We start from the raw sequence: 16,015 nt of genomic DNA, 5'->3' as shown, positions 1-16,015 counted from the left end.
GAACAATGATATATAGGATAAAAAAATTTCTATAAGTTACTCAATGATGGTCTATTTATCAATTTGGTATTTTGTACTTGTTTTTATTTTTAGTTATGAGAAACATATACATAGAGAAAAAAAATTGTTTAAAATTGAAGACAGATATAAGATACTATAGTTTAGAACGCAACTTTTGTATATTAGTTTTATATTTTTTCAAAGTGAAAGGAAAGTAAAAAAGACAATGAGACAATCTTTTTTAATATTATCTCTATATTTCTAAGCTCGGTCTGACTACTAAGTGTGTGTTTGGATTATAGTTTGTAAACGAGAGTTTGCATAGAATTAATAAAATAAATATTGTTCATACTATACATTCTATAATGTTAAACAAAAAGAAAATGTTCTATAATCTTTTTAGTACGTTATTACTCTTTACTTTATATCATTTTGGAATATACATTTTTATTATTCATGACTCTTTTGTTACTTATAATTAGTATATAATAAAAACTAAAATAAAATACAGTAAAAAATACAATAAAAATAAAAAAAATAATAAAATTTCATATCAAACATAGTATATAATAATTACAACCAACAACATGTATCATATGAACAAAAAAAATTACAATAAGAAGTAAATAAAATTCATATGAATAAAATAAAATAAAAAAACAAAAAATTTTATACACAACATAAATATAGTACAATAAAGAATAGAAAAAAGAATTTATATAAGGGTTTTTTACTTAAATAAATTTTATAGAACTCAAATTTACTGAATTCCCTTGAAATAAGATCTGCAACATGATTACCCTCTTCCTATTATTATATAAATCGTCCTAGGCTGTGTAGGATTAAATAAAATGTAAACCATTTTAGTTTGGAACGATTAATACATGATCTGGTAAGGAAAACAAAGGGTAAATCGTGCCAGGTCTTTAGAGTTAAAAGGAGAACGTAAATCGTTCTAGGCTGGTAAGTTTAACATGTGTGTTGGATCATATAGTATATGCTTAGTATGCAATTTAGAATAATTTTGAATGAAGACATTGTGCGATGGTGTGTTTAATGATCTAGGGTGTATGTAATTTAGCATAAGACGTTAGAAATTAGGCTTCTTAATAGCTTAATTAACACTCTTACTATAGAGTGATAGTTGTATAATAGGGTATTTTATCACAACATAAATATAGTACAATAAAGGATAGAAAAAAAGGAATTTATATAAACAAAAAATAATAAAAATTAATAAAAATAAGAATTTATATCAACAATAGTTGTCATATGAATAAAAAAGTACAATAAAAATATAATAGAGCACTAAAAAAATAACATCAAAATACTAAAAAAATAATATAAAAAATATTTATCGTATAAATAAAAAAATACAATCAAAATATAAAAATCAAAATATGAAAGAGAGTACTAAAAATAATAAAAAAAATTAAATTTTTTACCTTGGCAGTGATTGAAACAGATCTGAAAATTTTGATAAAAAAAAAAATTCAAAACAAAGAACATACACAACAAATGAACAAAGAATTACTGTGAAAGTTATGGTTATTTACATCCTTTTTATAGAAGAGAATGGAAGGTAGGGTTGGTAGAAAAGGAATAAATTTTTCACTTAATTCCTTCAACGGTAATCAACTTTCTCAACGTGAACGCAGAAACTAGAAATTTTAGCTTCATGTGAACGTACGTTCAAAGGTAAAAGCGCTTCTGGGTCAGAGTTCCAACAAATTTCCAAACATAAAAATGGGACGTTCAAAACACTCAAACGGGCTTCTCTCTTCAACGTGAACCCCAAACACACCCTAATTAAGCCTTATCCTCATGCTAGCATTTAGTTATAAGTATTGTGAACCCTCCCCATACAAAATGAAGTATTAAATCTTTTTTTTCTATAAAAAAAATCATTAAAATTTGATTGTCCATATAAACTAATTAAATTTATCATACTCAATTTGATTCGACGAATTCAAAATAATCCAATCATCTTATTATTTGACTAGACCAAATTATCTTTCGAATCACTTAAATACCGAATTTTTTAAAAATCGGTTCAACCTATTTGGATCATCAAAATTGATAATCCGATCGGTTATAATCCGAATTGGATAATGCTTAATTTTTATTTCTTCGAAAAACGATGTTGTTCCTCTTGAAGGTTGGGCATTTGGGTAAAATTGAAAACAAGCAATGTTTTAAAAATCGAATCGGACTGACCGGTCGAACTAGAAACCAACGAGGAAAACGATTCGGCCCGTTGCTAACAGCTATTCATTCAAAAATCTCTAAAACCGTTGAATTGGCCAAAAATTGTCCGGTTGGATCGGACCGGTAACGGGCCGATTCTTGCGTGAACCCGTGAACCACTATCCCCTGAACTCTGAAGCAAAGTTCAAAATCACCCAACCAAAACCCTAGGTTCTCTCTGAAATGGTTCTGCCGCAGTGCCGCCGTCGTCCGTGCTGTCGGCGCATCCGCGTCCTCTCTTGTAGCCCAGGCCCTCTCTTGTAGCTCGGCGTCCTCCTTCCCCCTGTCCCCGTCCTCCCTGGCTTCTCTGTTCGAGGCTCGGAGCAGCTCGCCGCCATTTCGCCAGTCGCCGTCCGTGTCTCCGTCGAAGGTTAGTGGCACTGCTTTCACTTCTTCGGTTCTTCTCTTCCTTTTATGCTCTGTTTGCTGATTTTTGAATGTGAAATTGTGAATGGATTAATAGAAATCAAATAATTGATTTTTTCTGCTGCTCTTTTTTAATTTCTGAAATTTTTGTTGAAATTTTCTTGCTGCTGCCAAAAATGGATTAGGGATTACTTGTTGCTGTTGCTGTTTTGTAATTAGGGATTATGCTCTGTTAGCTCTATTGATTTCGGGTTTAGTGTGATTAGGGATTACTTGTTGCTGTTTTGTAATGTTTGTTGCTGAATGCTAAAATGGAAATCAAATCAAATGCTGTTTGTTGCTTCCATATATTTTCTTTGATAGTATTTTCCCGATTATAAATTCTGGTTTTGAGTCAAAACTTTGTATTTGTTTTGTCTGTAGTTTGATTTGAGATCATTAGATCTGATCCGATCCTATTAAGTTCAAACTATTCGTTTGGATTTTTGGTGTAGAATTGTTGGTTACCAGTTTGAAGTGTGTATTTCTTGTAATTGGATCTGTTTTGAACTGGATTGTGATTTTATGCTGCATTAGGTGTTGATAGTTCATCTTGGGTGTAGTTTTGGGATCATTTACTTGTTAATTCTCGGACATTCAGTTTAGTAAGGATCTTCTTGTACAAATTTGTTATCTTTCTTTAGATTCCTTATAGATTTATTTGTAATAAATTTATATAAATGCTGGATCATTTTGAACATGTCTGTTGGCGTAATTTCACTTTGTAGTATATATCATTATAGCCTAAATGGTTTCTGAAGTCTTATCTTTGAACGAGGTGTTTTTGTACTCTCTATTTTTAGTTAGGCCATTTTCAAGATGGAGTATTAATTTTTTTTTCTTTTCACTATATATGTAATCCCTTAATTAAATTTTTTTGTTGCTGAAAATCATCACTGAGTTGAATTTTTGTTACTGATTGAACCTTGAATTTGTTGCTGTCTTGTGAATAATCACTTGGTATAAATATTTTTTGTTGCTGAAAATCATCACTAAGTTGAATTTGCTGTTGATTATCATCACTAAACCTTGAATTTGTTGCTATCTTGCTGAAATAATCACTTAGCTAAATTTTTTTGTTGCTGAAAATTATCATAGTTGAATTTGTTGTTGGAAATTATCAAGGAGGTGAATTTGTTGCTGTAAGAATAGATTTGAATTTCGTTTTTAATGAATTTGTTAATCATTAACTTAGCGATTGTGTTATCTATTGCTCTCTTTTGTTCATTTAAATTGAGAAAGTATTTTGTACTGGTGACTAGTTTATTATCTCTTTTTGCATCATTAATTATGTCTAAGAATTGATACTTGATTGTTATTAACATGTTTGTGAAGATGTGCATTTTAACTTTTCATTTTAAGTTTATTTTTATAATTTTATATTTTTATTTAATTATGACCAGATTTAGAAGCTCCTTTCGCATAATAGACCTCACCATCAATTCAATTCCGCTGATGCCGTACATGTTCTGGCAACTCTGCCGGTGGGAACTCAAAATCCTATTCTACCCTGCCACAGCCACTCTCCTTCGAACTCCAACCACATGCTTCCTGCATTCCCTTTCGGACCCACCCCACTGGAAACCACCATCACCACCACCGCCAATCGTTTATCTTCAGAATCTCCTCAAGTTCCGGAGGGACAAGCCCGCCATCGAAGTGGAGCGAGCACTCGACCTATGTGGGTTCCAGCTTAGCGACAAACTCGTCTTCGAAGTGCTTAAACGGCATCATTCTGATTGGAGGCCCGCCCTCGTGTTCTTTAATTGGGCTTGTAAAGCGAGTCCCGAGCGAAATGGGTATGTGCCAAGTTCCGTCGTTTTCAATGAGATTGTGGATATTCTCGGGAAGATGAAGCGGTTTGAGGAGCTCTACCAGGTGCTCGATGAAATGTCCCATAGACAGGGTGTCATGAATGAGTTGGTTTTTTCCACATTGATTCGTAGGTAGATTAAATGTTCTATTATAGAGCTTTCGATGTTTGATTTTCTTATGTGATATGTGATCTCAATGATTCCTATTAGCTTTTCTGAATTCTTTAATATCACTTTGGTACATTTTATGAGCATTAAGTCAATTAACTAGGTGTCATGTAAATATGTGAATGGTTAATTTTGGGTGTTCTCCGATTACAGGTATGTGGGTGCACATAAGGTGGAGGAAGCTGTTGGAATATTCTATAGGAGGAAAGAGTTTGGATTGGAGATTGATTCTAAAGCATTTAGGACCCTCTTGATGTGGTTGTGCAGGTACAAGCATGTAGAAGATGCAGAAACTTTGTTTCGCAGCAAGGTGAATGAGCTTCCACCTGATATAAAGTCCTGGAACGTGATCCTCCATGGTTGGTGCATCTTAGGGAACACACATGAGGCAAAGAGGTTGTGGAAAGACATATTGGCATCTAAGTGCAAGCCAGATCTTTTCACTTATGCAACATTTATCAAGGCAATGACCAAGAAGGGGAAGCTTGGCACTGCACTGAGGTTGTTCCATGGCATGTGGGATAAAGGTTGCAAGCCCGATGTTGTGATATGCAACTGTATTGTTGATGCTCTTTGTTTCAAAAAGAGGGTTCCTGAGGCATTGGAAGTTTTCAAGTGCATGAGCGAAAGGGGTGTTGAACCTAATGTGGCTACTTACAACTCCTTGATCAAACACATGTGTAAGATTCGGCGAATGCAGAAGGTATATGAGCTAGTGAGTGATATGGAAAGGAGGGAGGGGAATTGTTTGCCTAATGCTGTTACTTATAGCTACTTGCTGGGTTCCTTGAAGGAGCCGAAGGAAGTTCCTGTGATTTTGGAGAGGATGGAGAGAAATGGGTGTAGCATGAATGATGATGTTTACAACTTGGTTTTGAGGTTGTACATGGAATGGGATGACCAGGATGGGGTGAGAAGAACATGGGAAGAGATGGAAAGGAATGGATGGGGACTAGATAGGCGATCTTATACAATCCTGATTCATGGGCACCTCAAAAGTGGGAGGACGAAGGATGCCTTGCGCTATTTTAGGGAGATGGTGTCTAAGGGAATGGAGCCTGAGCCAAGAACTGAGAAACTATTGAGTTCCATGAACATTCAGTCAAAAGAAAGAACAGAAAAACAAAAAGGATGATGGTATTGGAGTTATCTAGTGATCCAATTCTTCCAATAACTTCATTGCCATTGGTTCGGGTTCTCTAAGTCGAAAATTGCCAACAGTAATATATCTTTGAAGGCCATTGAGTGCTAATACACTTAGACGCATAGGATGTTGATTTGGTTGAATTTTCGAACATTGAGATATCTTGCCAAACTCTTTAGACTGTCAAGAAGCAAGGAAAGGAGATAACCCGACACCAAATTTTATGATTCGAGATTTTATGTTAATTAGAGGGTCCAGAAATTAGAAGGCTGGGGTTATTTTGCTCCCTTATCTGTTTATGATAGCTGTGTTAGTTGGATAAGCTTACATTTTCTCATCCAATTAAGCACCTCGGCAGATTTTCTACTAATGTTTAAAAAAGAGAATTCAGCCGGTGGAAGCAATAGGAGGAACTATCTCAACTTAGTCTCAATCAAACAGTGCTTGGAAAATGAGAAAATGTACCGCTGAAGAAAGGAATGGAGGATTTGAAGAGTGATAGAGTTTGAAATGGAAGTTTCTTATAAAATTGATGCGTGTATTATGTTGGTTGACTTTGGCCTCTGTTTGTTTTTCTTGATTCTTTGTGTTTTTAGTAAGTAAATGTTTTGACAGTGAAGGCATTTAGTTTTTGAGGCCTTGAATTAAAATTATTTACAATTTAGTCTGATTGAAGAGATCTGGTAATTGGGAATGATTTCTACAATTTCTCAGCTCAGTTTTGCAGCTTCAGTATCACCAGAACTACACACATGTGATAAAAAATGGAAATTTGTATATTTACAGCTTAGTCATACAATTCTTGCATGAAAACCAAAGCAGGGAAATATCAAAGACGAAAGTGCCATGTTACATATCAACTGGCTTCTGTGAATAGGACATGGTGCTTTAGCTTTAGATCATATTTCTTGAGGTCAATCTTCCTGCTCTTTTTCTTGGCATAGAAGAATCTAGTCCCAGCTGTTGAGACAAACCTGATGATCTTGAAAAGCAGCTTCTTCTTGGACCCCATCCTTCTCCTGTGTGTCTTCTTGTCAGGTTCACCTCCCCTCTTTCTACTCAATCTCTGCCCAACAATAATATTGAAGTTTATTCCTTTTATTAGAAAATCACTGATAAAGTTTCGAATAAAACTTTGGATTTGATTTGTTGGAATAGAAATAGTTTGTACCTTTCTCTTTGTGGTTGTTTGGAGCATATCTTTTGGCCTTACAAATAATGGGGTGAATTTTTGGCCTTCTAAACATCTAGTTGACAAATAGCCTGAAATAACAAATGAGTGATTTTGATTCAGAGAAAGTTGAGAAACAGAGTCAACTATTGGTGATGGTTAATCAGCAAATAGTTGTAAGCTTTATGAGTTTACACTACATACAGTACTTACCTCTGGAGAACACAGCATGGGAGAGGGAAGCAGAAGAAAAATGAAGGTGATGAGAGAGGAAAGGATTTCTTTTGTGACAAGAAAGAGTTAAGCCTGTTTTTGGACAAAAATGTGCTATAGCTATAGCAGTCGCCATCTCTCTCTGTTTCTTTGTATCTGACAGCGTATGGGTAAAGATGAGATTTTAACTGCTAGCTCTCTTTGATTTCAAGTAAAGCTTTTTTCTGTGTTCTTTACCGCCACTGTTTTGTTGTGTTTATTTATTTATTTTACTGGTTTTGATTGGTGATGATAGTTTTTTTTGCAGCGTTGAACCCACACCCCCTCAAGAGAAGAAGAATGAAAATCTGGCCACGGATTCCTTACTCCCCACTTTTATGTGGGAGTATCATTTTAACCACCATAAAAATATTTATAAGTAGAACCCCGTTTTTTTTGTTTTTGAAAAAATCAATAATTAAAATTTGCCTCTGTTTTTTACTTTTTACACATTCTCCTCTTTTAATCAAAATTTCAAAGAGATGAATCAGTTGCCTCTGCCAAGGTTCATCATTCATTCTTCACCCTTTCTCCATATGAGACAATTTCCTTTTACGCTTCCTCCTTCTCCCTTCCCTTTTTACACATTGCCGCTTTGTTCTTCTTCCTCACTACTAACTCCGATCTCGGTCCTTCTCCCGCACCTCTGCCCCTACGAACTACTCCTGGAAGGTTTTATTTTTATTTTATTTTATTTTATTGTCTTTTCTATGAAAATTATGTGAATTTGGATGCTCTTGTTCTGGTAAGATTTCACGATAAATTTGAGACTCGATGCAGGTATAACTTGTACCTAACTCAGTATCTCTATTATGTAATGATCTATGTAAAGATCTATGTAAATAGACAATGCTTGTCCAGTCAACTGTAGCCAAAGTGGAATATTTCAATGGATTTTTGCAATAACTTTTGAGTATTCATGAACAAATGTTTCTGACCAGTAAAGATTGATGAATTGTTCAAAATTGTCTCTTTAGCTGACAATGACATAAGATGGTAAGAATTTATGAAGAATGCATTTCACGGTTTTCACTTGGCCAGTGAAACATCCACCCTTATATCCGGAACATGAAATTTATCATGCAACATTTTAACTGGCGTTTAAAGTTTCGAAAGTGTTTGGTAATACTGATTTGAAATAAATCTTGAAAACAAGGTGTGAATTGTAGCAAGAGTCCTAAGTTGCTTGTAAAATTTGTCAAAATTTAAATGTTAGTAAAACGAGAATGATGTTAATATTTTACCTTTAAGATGGTGTAAGTTGGTGTTACTTGTTATAAACTTGTGTCTATTATGATGAAATGCATGAAGCAGCTAGGTTGCAGTTCATATATTCTCTAATTGTAGGAAAGTATCGAGTAGCACTATGTTTCTTGTTTGCATTTCTGAACTTGTACCTCTGATTTATTTCATCATTATTTCCTTTTTGTGTTTAATTTGTGACATGCTGTGATTTTTAGGAATTTTTAGTTTTGAAGTATTGGAGCAAAAGAAGTGATTCACCGGTGTATTAAGAAGAGTCTCACAATCTAAATTATATAACAAAATTTATTTATCCATTAGTGCTCTCTTATTTTGAATCCATTTATCCGGTGAATGAGCTAAATATTAGTTCACTGCATTGGACTTCATCTTTGTTTGTTCTTTTGTTTACAGGAAAGAAGTTTTGCATCAATGCATCTTTACAAGTGCAAGATGAAAGCAAGAGTAGTGATTATTGAACCAACAACAGATAATTGTATTTTAAATATAAAACTCTAGAGTATTCAAGTAAAATGGTCTTGGAAAATAAATTTACTCATAATTGCTTTATGAACTTGAAGTTAACTGGCACAGAATGATTTTTACTATGTTGGTTGCTTAAAATTGGAAGTGATTAGGAAATGTTCTAGGCATTGAAGTAGTAGAAGAAGGTGTATATTGGTTCTCAAAAATCGGAGTAATATTCTGGTGCAATAATTGTGTGACTTTGTTTTATGATTGATGTTATACTTTGTCCCTTTATATAATTACATGTATTGAACTTTGTTCGTATTATCTAATAAAAAAGAAAGATTAACTATATTAAAATAGTTCATTATTCTAGAGATGTGATATAATACCGCTTTTTAAAACTAAAACTAAGATCCAAGAAGTTGATCCCAACGGTATAAGAGTGATAATTTTGAGAAAATAAGGGTGCACCTTAGGACAAATATGTTGAGCAATTTTCAATATATAATCAGTTACTTAAAAAAATAGACAAAATATATTTATATGCTTGATGGTTCACTTTAAATCAGTGTGCAATTCAGTTTTAAAAACTTATATAATGGTGACAATTTTTTTATAAATCATATTTAGGTTTAATTTATTAAGCCTTGAAATAACATAAGAATAAAGAGATAAAAGAATAATTATTTTAATAAAATAAGATGAGTAAGAGGAAATGATACTCTTAAAAAATTTATATCATTTACAAGTCAAAATTAGCAAGTATAAATCAGTGACTACCATATCAACCGAAGCTTCACACGATTTTAGTATTTACAGTCCCTTAACTTTTTTTTTCATTAGCCGATTTTAACGAACACCTTTTGCAACTCCTGGAGTTGGCTTTGACACTATTTGTCACATTCACGAGTCGGCACAAGATGCCGTCCTCATCCATATACTCCCCGTCAACTTCTTCCTGTTTTACTTCGTCCTGCTTATACGGGTTATATGATATATGTTCACTATTAACTTCTTGCGAAAATTCTTGACCCATTATTATGGAGTATGTCGATGCGCACAACAACAAAGGGATGCTGGAAATGAAGCTCGATAACTTGCAGGAAGCAAATGGGATATTAACTCGAGAATTAAAAATTTGTGATTATTATTATTTGTTTAATCTACAAAGAAAATGTTAGTGTTTTAAAATTTAAATTTTCAGTTTTGATCATGGGATTGGAATTTTTTTATTTAAATTAAATAAATATAATATTTATCAAAATGTGTAAATAATTTACAATTTACCTTTTCCTGCGTATCCGGGACAGGATAGAAGTTAGGGGTGCATATGGCCCGGTTCGATTCGAAGATCTAGTCTGATTTTAAATATTTTAGGGGCTAATTTGGTATAATTTTACTGGATCTATGATTGGATAAGGGTCTCAAAAATAGACCCAGTTATTATTTCAGGTCAGGTCCAGGTCAAGGTGAAACCTATCTTCACCTGATTCATGTGCACCATAAGAGAAATAAAAAAATATATATGTTTTAAATTAATTTTAATATTATGTTATATTAATTATAAGTTTATTGTTTTATTTTTAATCACACTTGTTGAATTAGAAAATAGATCAAAGAAGCATCAAATTATAATTTATGGACAAATTCAAATTCAAATATAGATATCAACTTTTCGGTAACAAAGTTTCTTCTTTATAAATAAGTGCATCATAAATAAGTTTCTTTATAAATTATTGTTAAAGCTTTAAAGACCCGGTTTTCACTCGATTTGGACTTGGTATAGTTGTGGCTCGAAAATGTTTAGATTTCATCAGGTTTAGGATCGGGTTAGGGTCTAAAAAATAAATCTAGTATATATTTTGAGGCGGGTCTGAGTCAGGACAAACTCGGTTTCATCCGACATATAAACACCCCTAATAGAAGTAAAAAATATATATTCTGGGTGACACAAATATAGGCGCAAACTATAATGTTCCTGTGTGAAAAATTCCTGTAAATATAGGTACAAATTATTCTTGGTTATGTGCCAAAAATGATAATTTTTGCTGGTCATATAACATTTTTATTTATCCTAAAAAGTAAAAATTAAAACTAATATAAATACTTTTTGATTAACAAAACTAAAATAAAATATTAAAAATAAAAATACAAAATTTTGAATTCCAAAATATAAAATAGTTATAAAATAAAAAATTACTTAAATATAATTTTTGTAAGGTATTTCACAAATAAATTTAGATGAATTAATATAGATACAAAATGAAGCATGATATTCTGGTGTGAGATTGCTGTTGTATCTACCACAAAACTAAAACATAATACTTAAATACACACATATTCTTTAAAAGAAAAAAATTCAATAAATAACATACCCAATACTTAAGGTTAGCTATTCAAATTCAAATATATTTTCTCAAACTGCTTGTTGATCAGATAGTTGCAACGGTTCAAACTAAATATATTCTGAAGTTTTAATCTTGTAATCGACCTTAAATAACAGACGTAAAGTTTTACTTTCTCTTCAAATTAGTTTTATTTTAATGTTGAGAAGATTTTTGTATCCATAATCTTATTTATACTCAACACTCCAAATTAAATAAATAAATAAATTAAATAAAATTTTTTTTATAAAAAATTAATGATTAGAAAAAACATAAAATATATGAAAAAAATAATAAATTAGAATTTACATGACCAAAAAATAGAAGACGATAGAAAAAAAATGTAAATGTTGACACAATAAGTAAATTACATGTTAATTACAGGAAATTGTTAAAACTATTTTTTGTACACGTAAAACTAATAAGATTAAGTGGAAGAAAGATAAAAAGAGAAAATTACTTATATTTGATGGGATAAAGAAAAGGACAACATAGGTGAAAGTTATGTGTAAAATAAAAAGATAACTGTGATAATACGGGTGGAAGTTATGTATAAAATAAAAAGATAACTGCAATAATTCGAGTGATAAAAAATTAAATAATAATTATATTTTTGTATCATTTTTAAAATGGCAGTTATATCCGTTACTATTTATAAATAGATATATTTTAAATGACTTAAATCTATATTTGAAGAACAAATAGTATGTTTCCGTACACTATACGGGATAATACATAAAATTATATAATTTTTTTAAAAAAAATTAAATAAAATATATATAGTAATTATTATTATAAATATTTTATAAAATTATAATTGAAATCAAATTTTAAGGATTTTTAATATTAAAATATTAAAAAAATTAGTATTTGTCTTAGTCAATTTGAATTTGTTAAGTGATCATCTCACCTGTCTGCTTAAACAATTATTAAGAGTTAGAATCTCATCTTGTGTGTGTAGCAATCCATTGGCTAGCGATAAACACTTAATAAATGGAGCATCAATGCGTGGTTAAACTTGGCAGGAGTACCTGAATATGTGGGTACCCGACCCGTCCATACCAGTTGGGGAGGGTAATAACTTGACCCGAGTCGGGACAGATTTTGCTCAAAACAGGGCATGGTCAGGTTTAGGGTGTACCCACTCCAAATATATACATATAAACACTTTTTAGGTATTAGAATTTGCCTCACATCACAGATTCAGTGATTCACAGCTTCAGTTCATACTCTATAGCCATGCAAGAGAAACCCAGTCATCCTCACCCAGAGTCTTCTTTTTCTCGGCTTCTTCACAAAAAACCTCAAAGCTCTTGTCATCGTCGTTGCTGAGCCCATCGCCACCTACCCTCTTCACAGCTCCCATCTTCCTTCATAGCTCATATCGTCGTCGCTACTTATCCCGTTACCATCGCTGTTGAGCCCGTCGCCACCTTTCTCCTGCCGAGTCCCTTTTCTGATTTGATTTTAGGATATGTGATTTGTAATGACCCAACTTATGGTATGTCATGATCATATAAGAAGTCGAGTGTCACCAACTTGCTTTTCTTAACTTTATCTACTATTTAATATATGAGCATGTTGCCTTGTTAGAGCGTTATCGTTTTTACGGGTAAAATTTTTTTTTGAAACGTTTAAGAAAGTAAAATAACCAAGCATTCACAAACAAAAATATAAATAAACATAAGAAACAGATAAATATAACCCTCATTAGCCCCCCCTCTCTCTCTCTTTGTGAGTCTGTTAAGTTATTCTCTTCTTCTTCTACAAACTCATCACTTAGTCACCGTCGCTATGAGCCTGGGCATTGCCATTGTAGTTTCATCTGAGTCTGTCACCGAATAAAATAGAATTTTTATTTAAATTAGACAAGTTGAAAATAGGCATGCAAGAAATCATTTTTGCATGTAATTTCTGAATTTTCTAATCCAAATTTGATCTATGTGGTTGAGTCTTTTAGTATGGCGATCATCGTGGTTTCGTTGAGACACTAATGTGATAAAGCTACGGTAATTTCATAACTAATATATGAGACAAACCAAATTATTAAAGTAATCAGGAAAATAACATTTAGATGTGCGCATAAAATTTATAAGATGTGATTATCTCAAGAAAATATATATGTATAGACCAAGTGGAAGATGGTTAGAAAATTATTATTTCTTAATATATTTATGGACAATACATATATTAATTATAATCACAAATAAAGTAATTTCACATTAAATGACTTATATAATGGTGATCTCATTTATTGTCATAAATATTGAATTAAATAAGTCATTATTACTTTTGATTTGGATAAATGAGATTAAAACCATAGATACTATTTTATTTGAGTTTTAGGGTTTAATGAGTGTCACATTCAAATATAAATAATGACTTCAGCATTTTGGTTTCTAACACATTAAACTCGCCTCCATAGCTCTTTTTCCACAGCGAACTTGTGATTCAGCCCTATCAGGAATACAAAAGATTTTGGTTGACGAAGATCAAAGAACCACAAGAGTCAAGCTCTCTGATCTCAATCATACTCTTGAATGAAGGGACGCTTTCGCGCTCTCAGTTATATTTCTTAATGATTTAACATGGATGATCTTAAGATTGAGAAATCCTAAAATTTTCAGATAAAATAGAATTTTTATTCAATCAAATGATGATAAATAATTTTATTAAATTAAATTATATTAATGTGATCATTGGATGATAAATAATGCTAAAAGAAATAAATAAATAATATTTTGAGAGTATAAAAATATTAAATTGTCATTTCACTTTACTTTTCTAATCAACGACAATAAATATCTTGAATTAATTACATTTTTACGAAAAATTATATACCTAAAATTATTTCATTTCTTCAAAAATCTTTTGAACATACAATGATTTAATGAGAGGTTGACCATTGAGAATTGAATATAATATTTTTAAATTCGTATTTTCAATAAAAAGATGTACTTAATTCTATCCATCCTAAATAATTCTATATTCACTCTTACTTATCCATCTAAATAATTCTAACATTGATAGAATATTGTTTTTAGATGCAAAAAATTTAAAATATATTTATTCTATTTCAAAAATTAATATTCGTATTTAACTTAGAATTTTAACAAATATAGCAAAAAATATTATATTTTTTAGTTAAAAATATAAAATATCTATAAATATATTTTGTGCTTTAGCTTTAGATTTTTCAAAAAAATTTGGCAAGTTAATGGAATTAAATCATATTTCTATAACATATATAAGAATGTATATTACACATAAATAAAAAATATTAGGTGTAATAAGAATAAATACATAAATGAAAGTAAAATTTAGAAAAATAAGAACCAATAAAATATTGAAGGAAAGAAATATAAATAGAAGAGAAACAAAATTATCAGATGAAAGAAAAATAATTTAATAAATTTTATGTGTATATAAAAGAGGAATAAAAAGAAGATATATAGTACTTTGTTTAATTTAGCAAGATTTATAGGAATAAACACATAGAATAAGATAATAAAAAATAATAATAAAAAGAAACTAAATATCTGAATTAATATCAAAAATAAAAAATAATAATAAAATGTCACTTTAAAATGAGATTATTATTATTATTAATAACCTATAAATATTAAAATTGTCTTAATGCATTAATTATAATAGTCCAGACCACCCGCTAGCACGATATTGTCCGCTTTGGCATATAAGGCCTCACGGTTTTGCCTTTGACGATAGGGATGATAGCCGAAGTCCTCCACACTCACTCGTCAAAACGCGTCATGCTAGGTAGAGGTATCCACACCCTTATAAGGCATGCTCGTTCCCCTCCCCAACCGATGTGGGACCTTACAATCTACCCCCTAAGGGAGCCTAGCGCCCTCGCTGTCACATCGATCCGGGCTCCGACTCTGATACCATCTGTAACAGCCCAGACCACCCGCTAGCACGATATTGTCCGTTTTGGCACACAAGGCCTCACGATTTTGTCTTTGACGATAGGGATGATAGCAGAAGCCCTCCACACTCACTCGTCAAAACGCGTCATGCTAGGGAGAGGTATCCACACCCTTATAAGGCATGCTTTGTTCTCCTCCCCAATCGATGTGGGACCTTACAATTGATGATATCAGAGCAGTTCGTTCCTATAGAGGCTGAGAGATGGACTGACTATACTTTTGTGCATACTCTGTGTGTGACTATTTGCTACCTAGGTTATCTGACTGGTATGTGTAGCATACATGTTCGTGAGCATGCATTTGTGACTTTAAAGCATTATACTTGAGATATTGAGACTGATCACCTTAATATCGATTGTTTGGTGTGAATAGGGACCAAATGTCGTCTCCCGGATCCGAGCGAGGTGCCCAAAGGAAAAATCTTAGGACCGAATCGAAGCAAGGACCTCGAGATGGAAGCTCGGGTGCTGGTACAAGCAATGTAGGTCAATACTACAGGTCCATGACCCTTACTGATTTCCTCAAGAGTGGTTCACCTCGGTTTAATGGAATGCCAATGTATTGGAGGCGGATCGGTGGTTTCGAGATATAGAGAGGTTTTTATATACTCAGCACGTTCCTGAAGTACAATTAGTGGAAATAGTGACCTACATGTTGGAGGAAGATGCTCAGAAATGGTGGCAGGAGTTATGTCATACCTTACAGATAGAGTTAACAGATGTCCCTTGGAATAGATTCAAGACGAAATTTTACGGGAAATATTTCTTACA

General features: G+C 32.2%; 1 protein-coding gene across 4 annotated transcripts; it reads left to right on the top strand.

Moving 5' to 3' along the window:
• On the top strand, positions 4,063 to 7,597 carry LOC107613234 (putative pentatricopeptide repeat-containing protein At3g15200). Of its 4 annotated transcripts, XM_021109170.1 has the most exons (4): positions 4,063 to 4,598; positions 4,788 to 6,816; positions 7,073 to 7,373; positions 7,470 to 7,597. In XM_021109170.1, the coding sequence occupies exons 1-2, from the start codon at positions 4,108 to 4,110 to the stop codon at positions 5,767 to 5,769; spliced, it is 1,473 nt and encodes a 490-aa protein (XP_020964829.1). In that variant the 5' UTR covers positions 4,063 to 4,107; the 3' UTR covers positions 5,770 to 6,816; positions 7,073 to 7,373; positions 7,470 to 7,597. The 4 variants fall into 4 exon arrangements, with proteins under 4 accessions (XP_020964829.1, XP_016170619.1, XP_020964827.1 ...); XM_016315133.2 differs by having other exon boundaries at positions 4,788 to 7,332; XM_021109168.1 differs by having other exon boundaries at positions 4,788 to 7,373.

The sequence above is a fragment of the Arachis ipaensis genome, chromosome B08, assembly GCF_000816755.2.
Source record: "Arachis ipaensis cultivar K30076 chromosome B08, Araip1.1, whole genome shotgun sequence".
In the NCBI taxonomy this organism is placed as follows: domain Eukaryota; kingdom Viridiplantae; phylum Streptophyta; class Magnoliopsida; order Fabales; family Fabaceae; genus Arachis; species Arachis ipaensis.
This window is presented reverse-complemented; position numbering and strand designations above follow the sequence as displayed.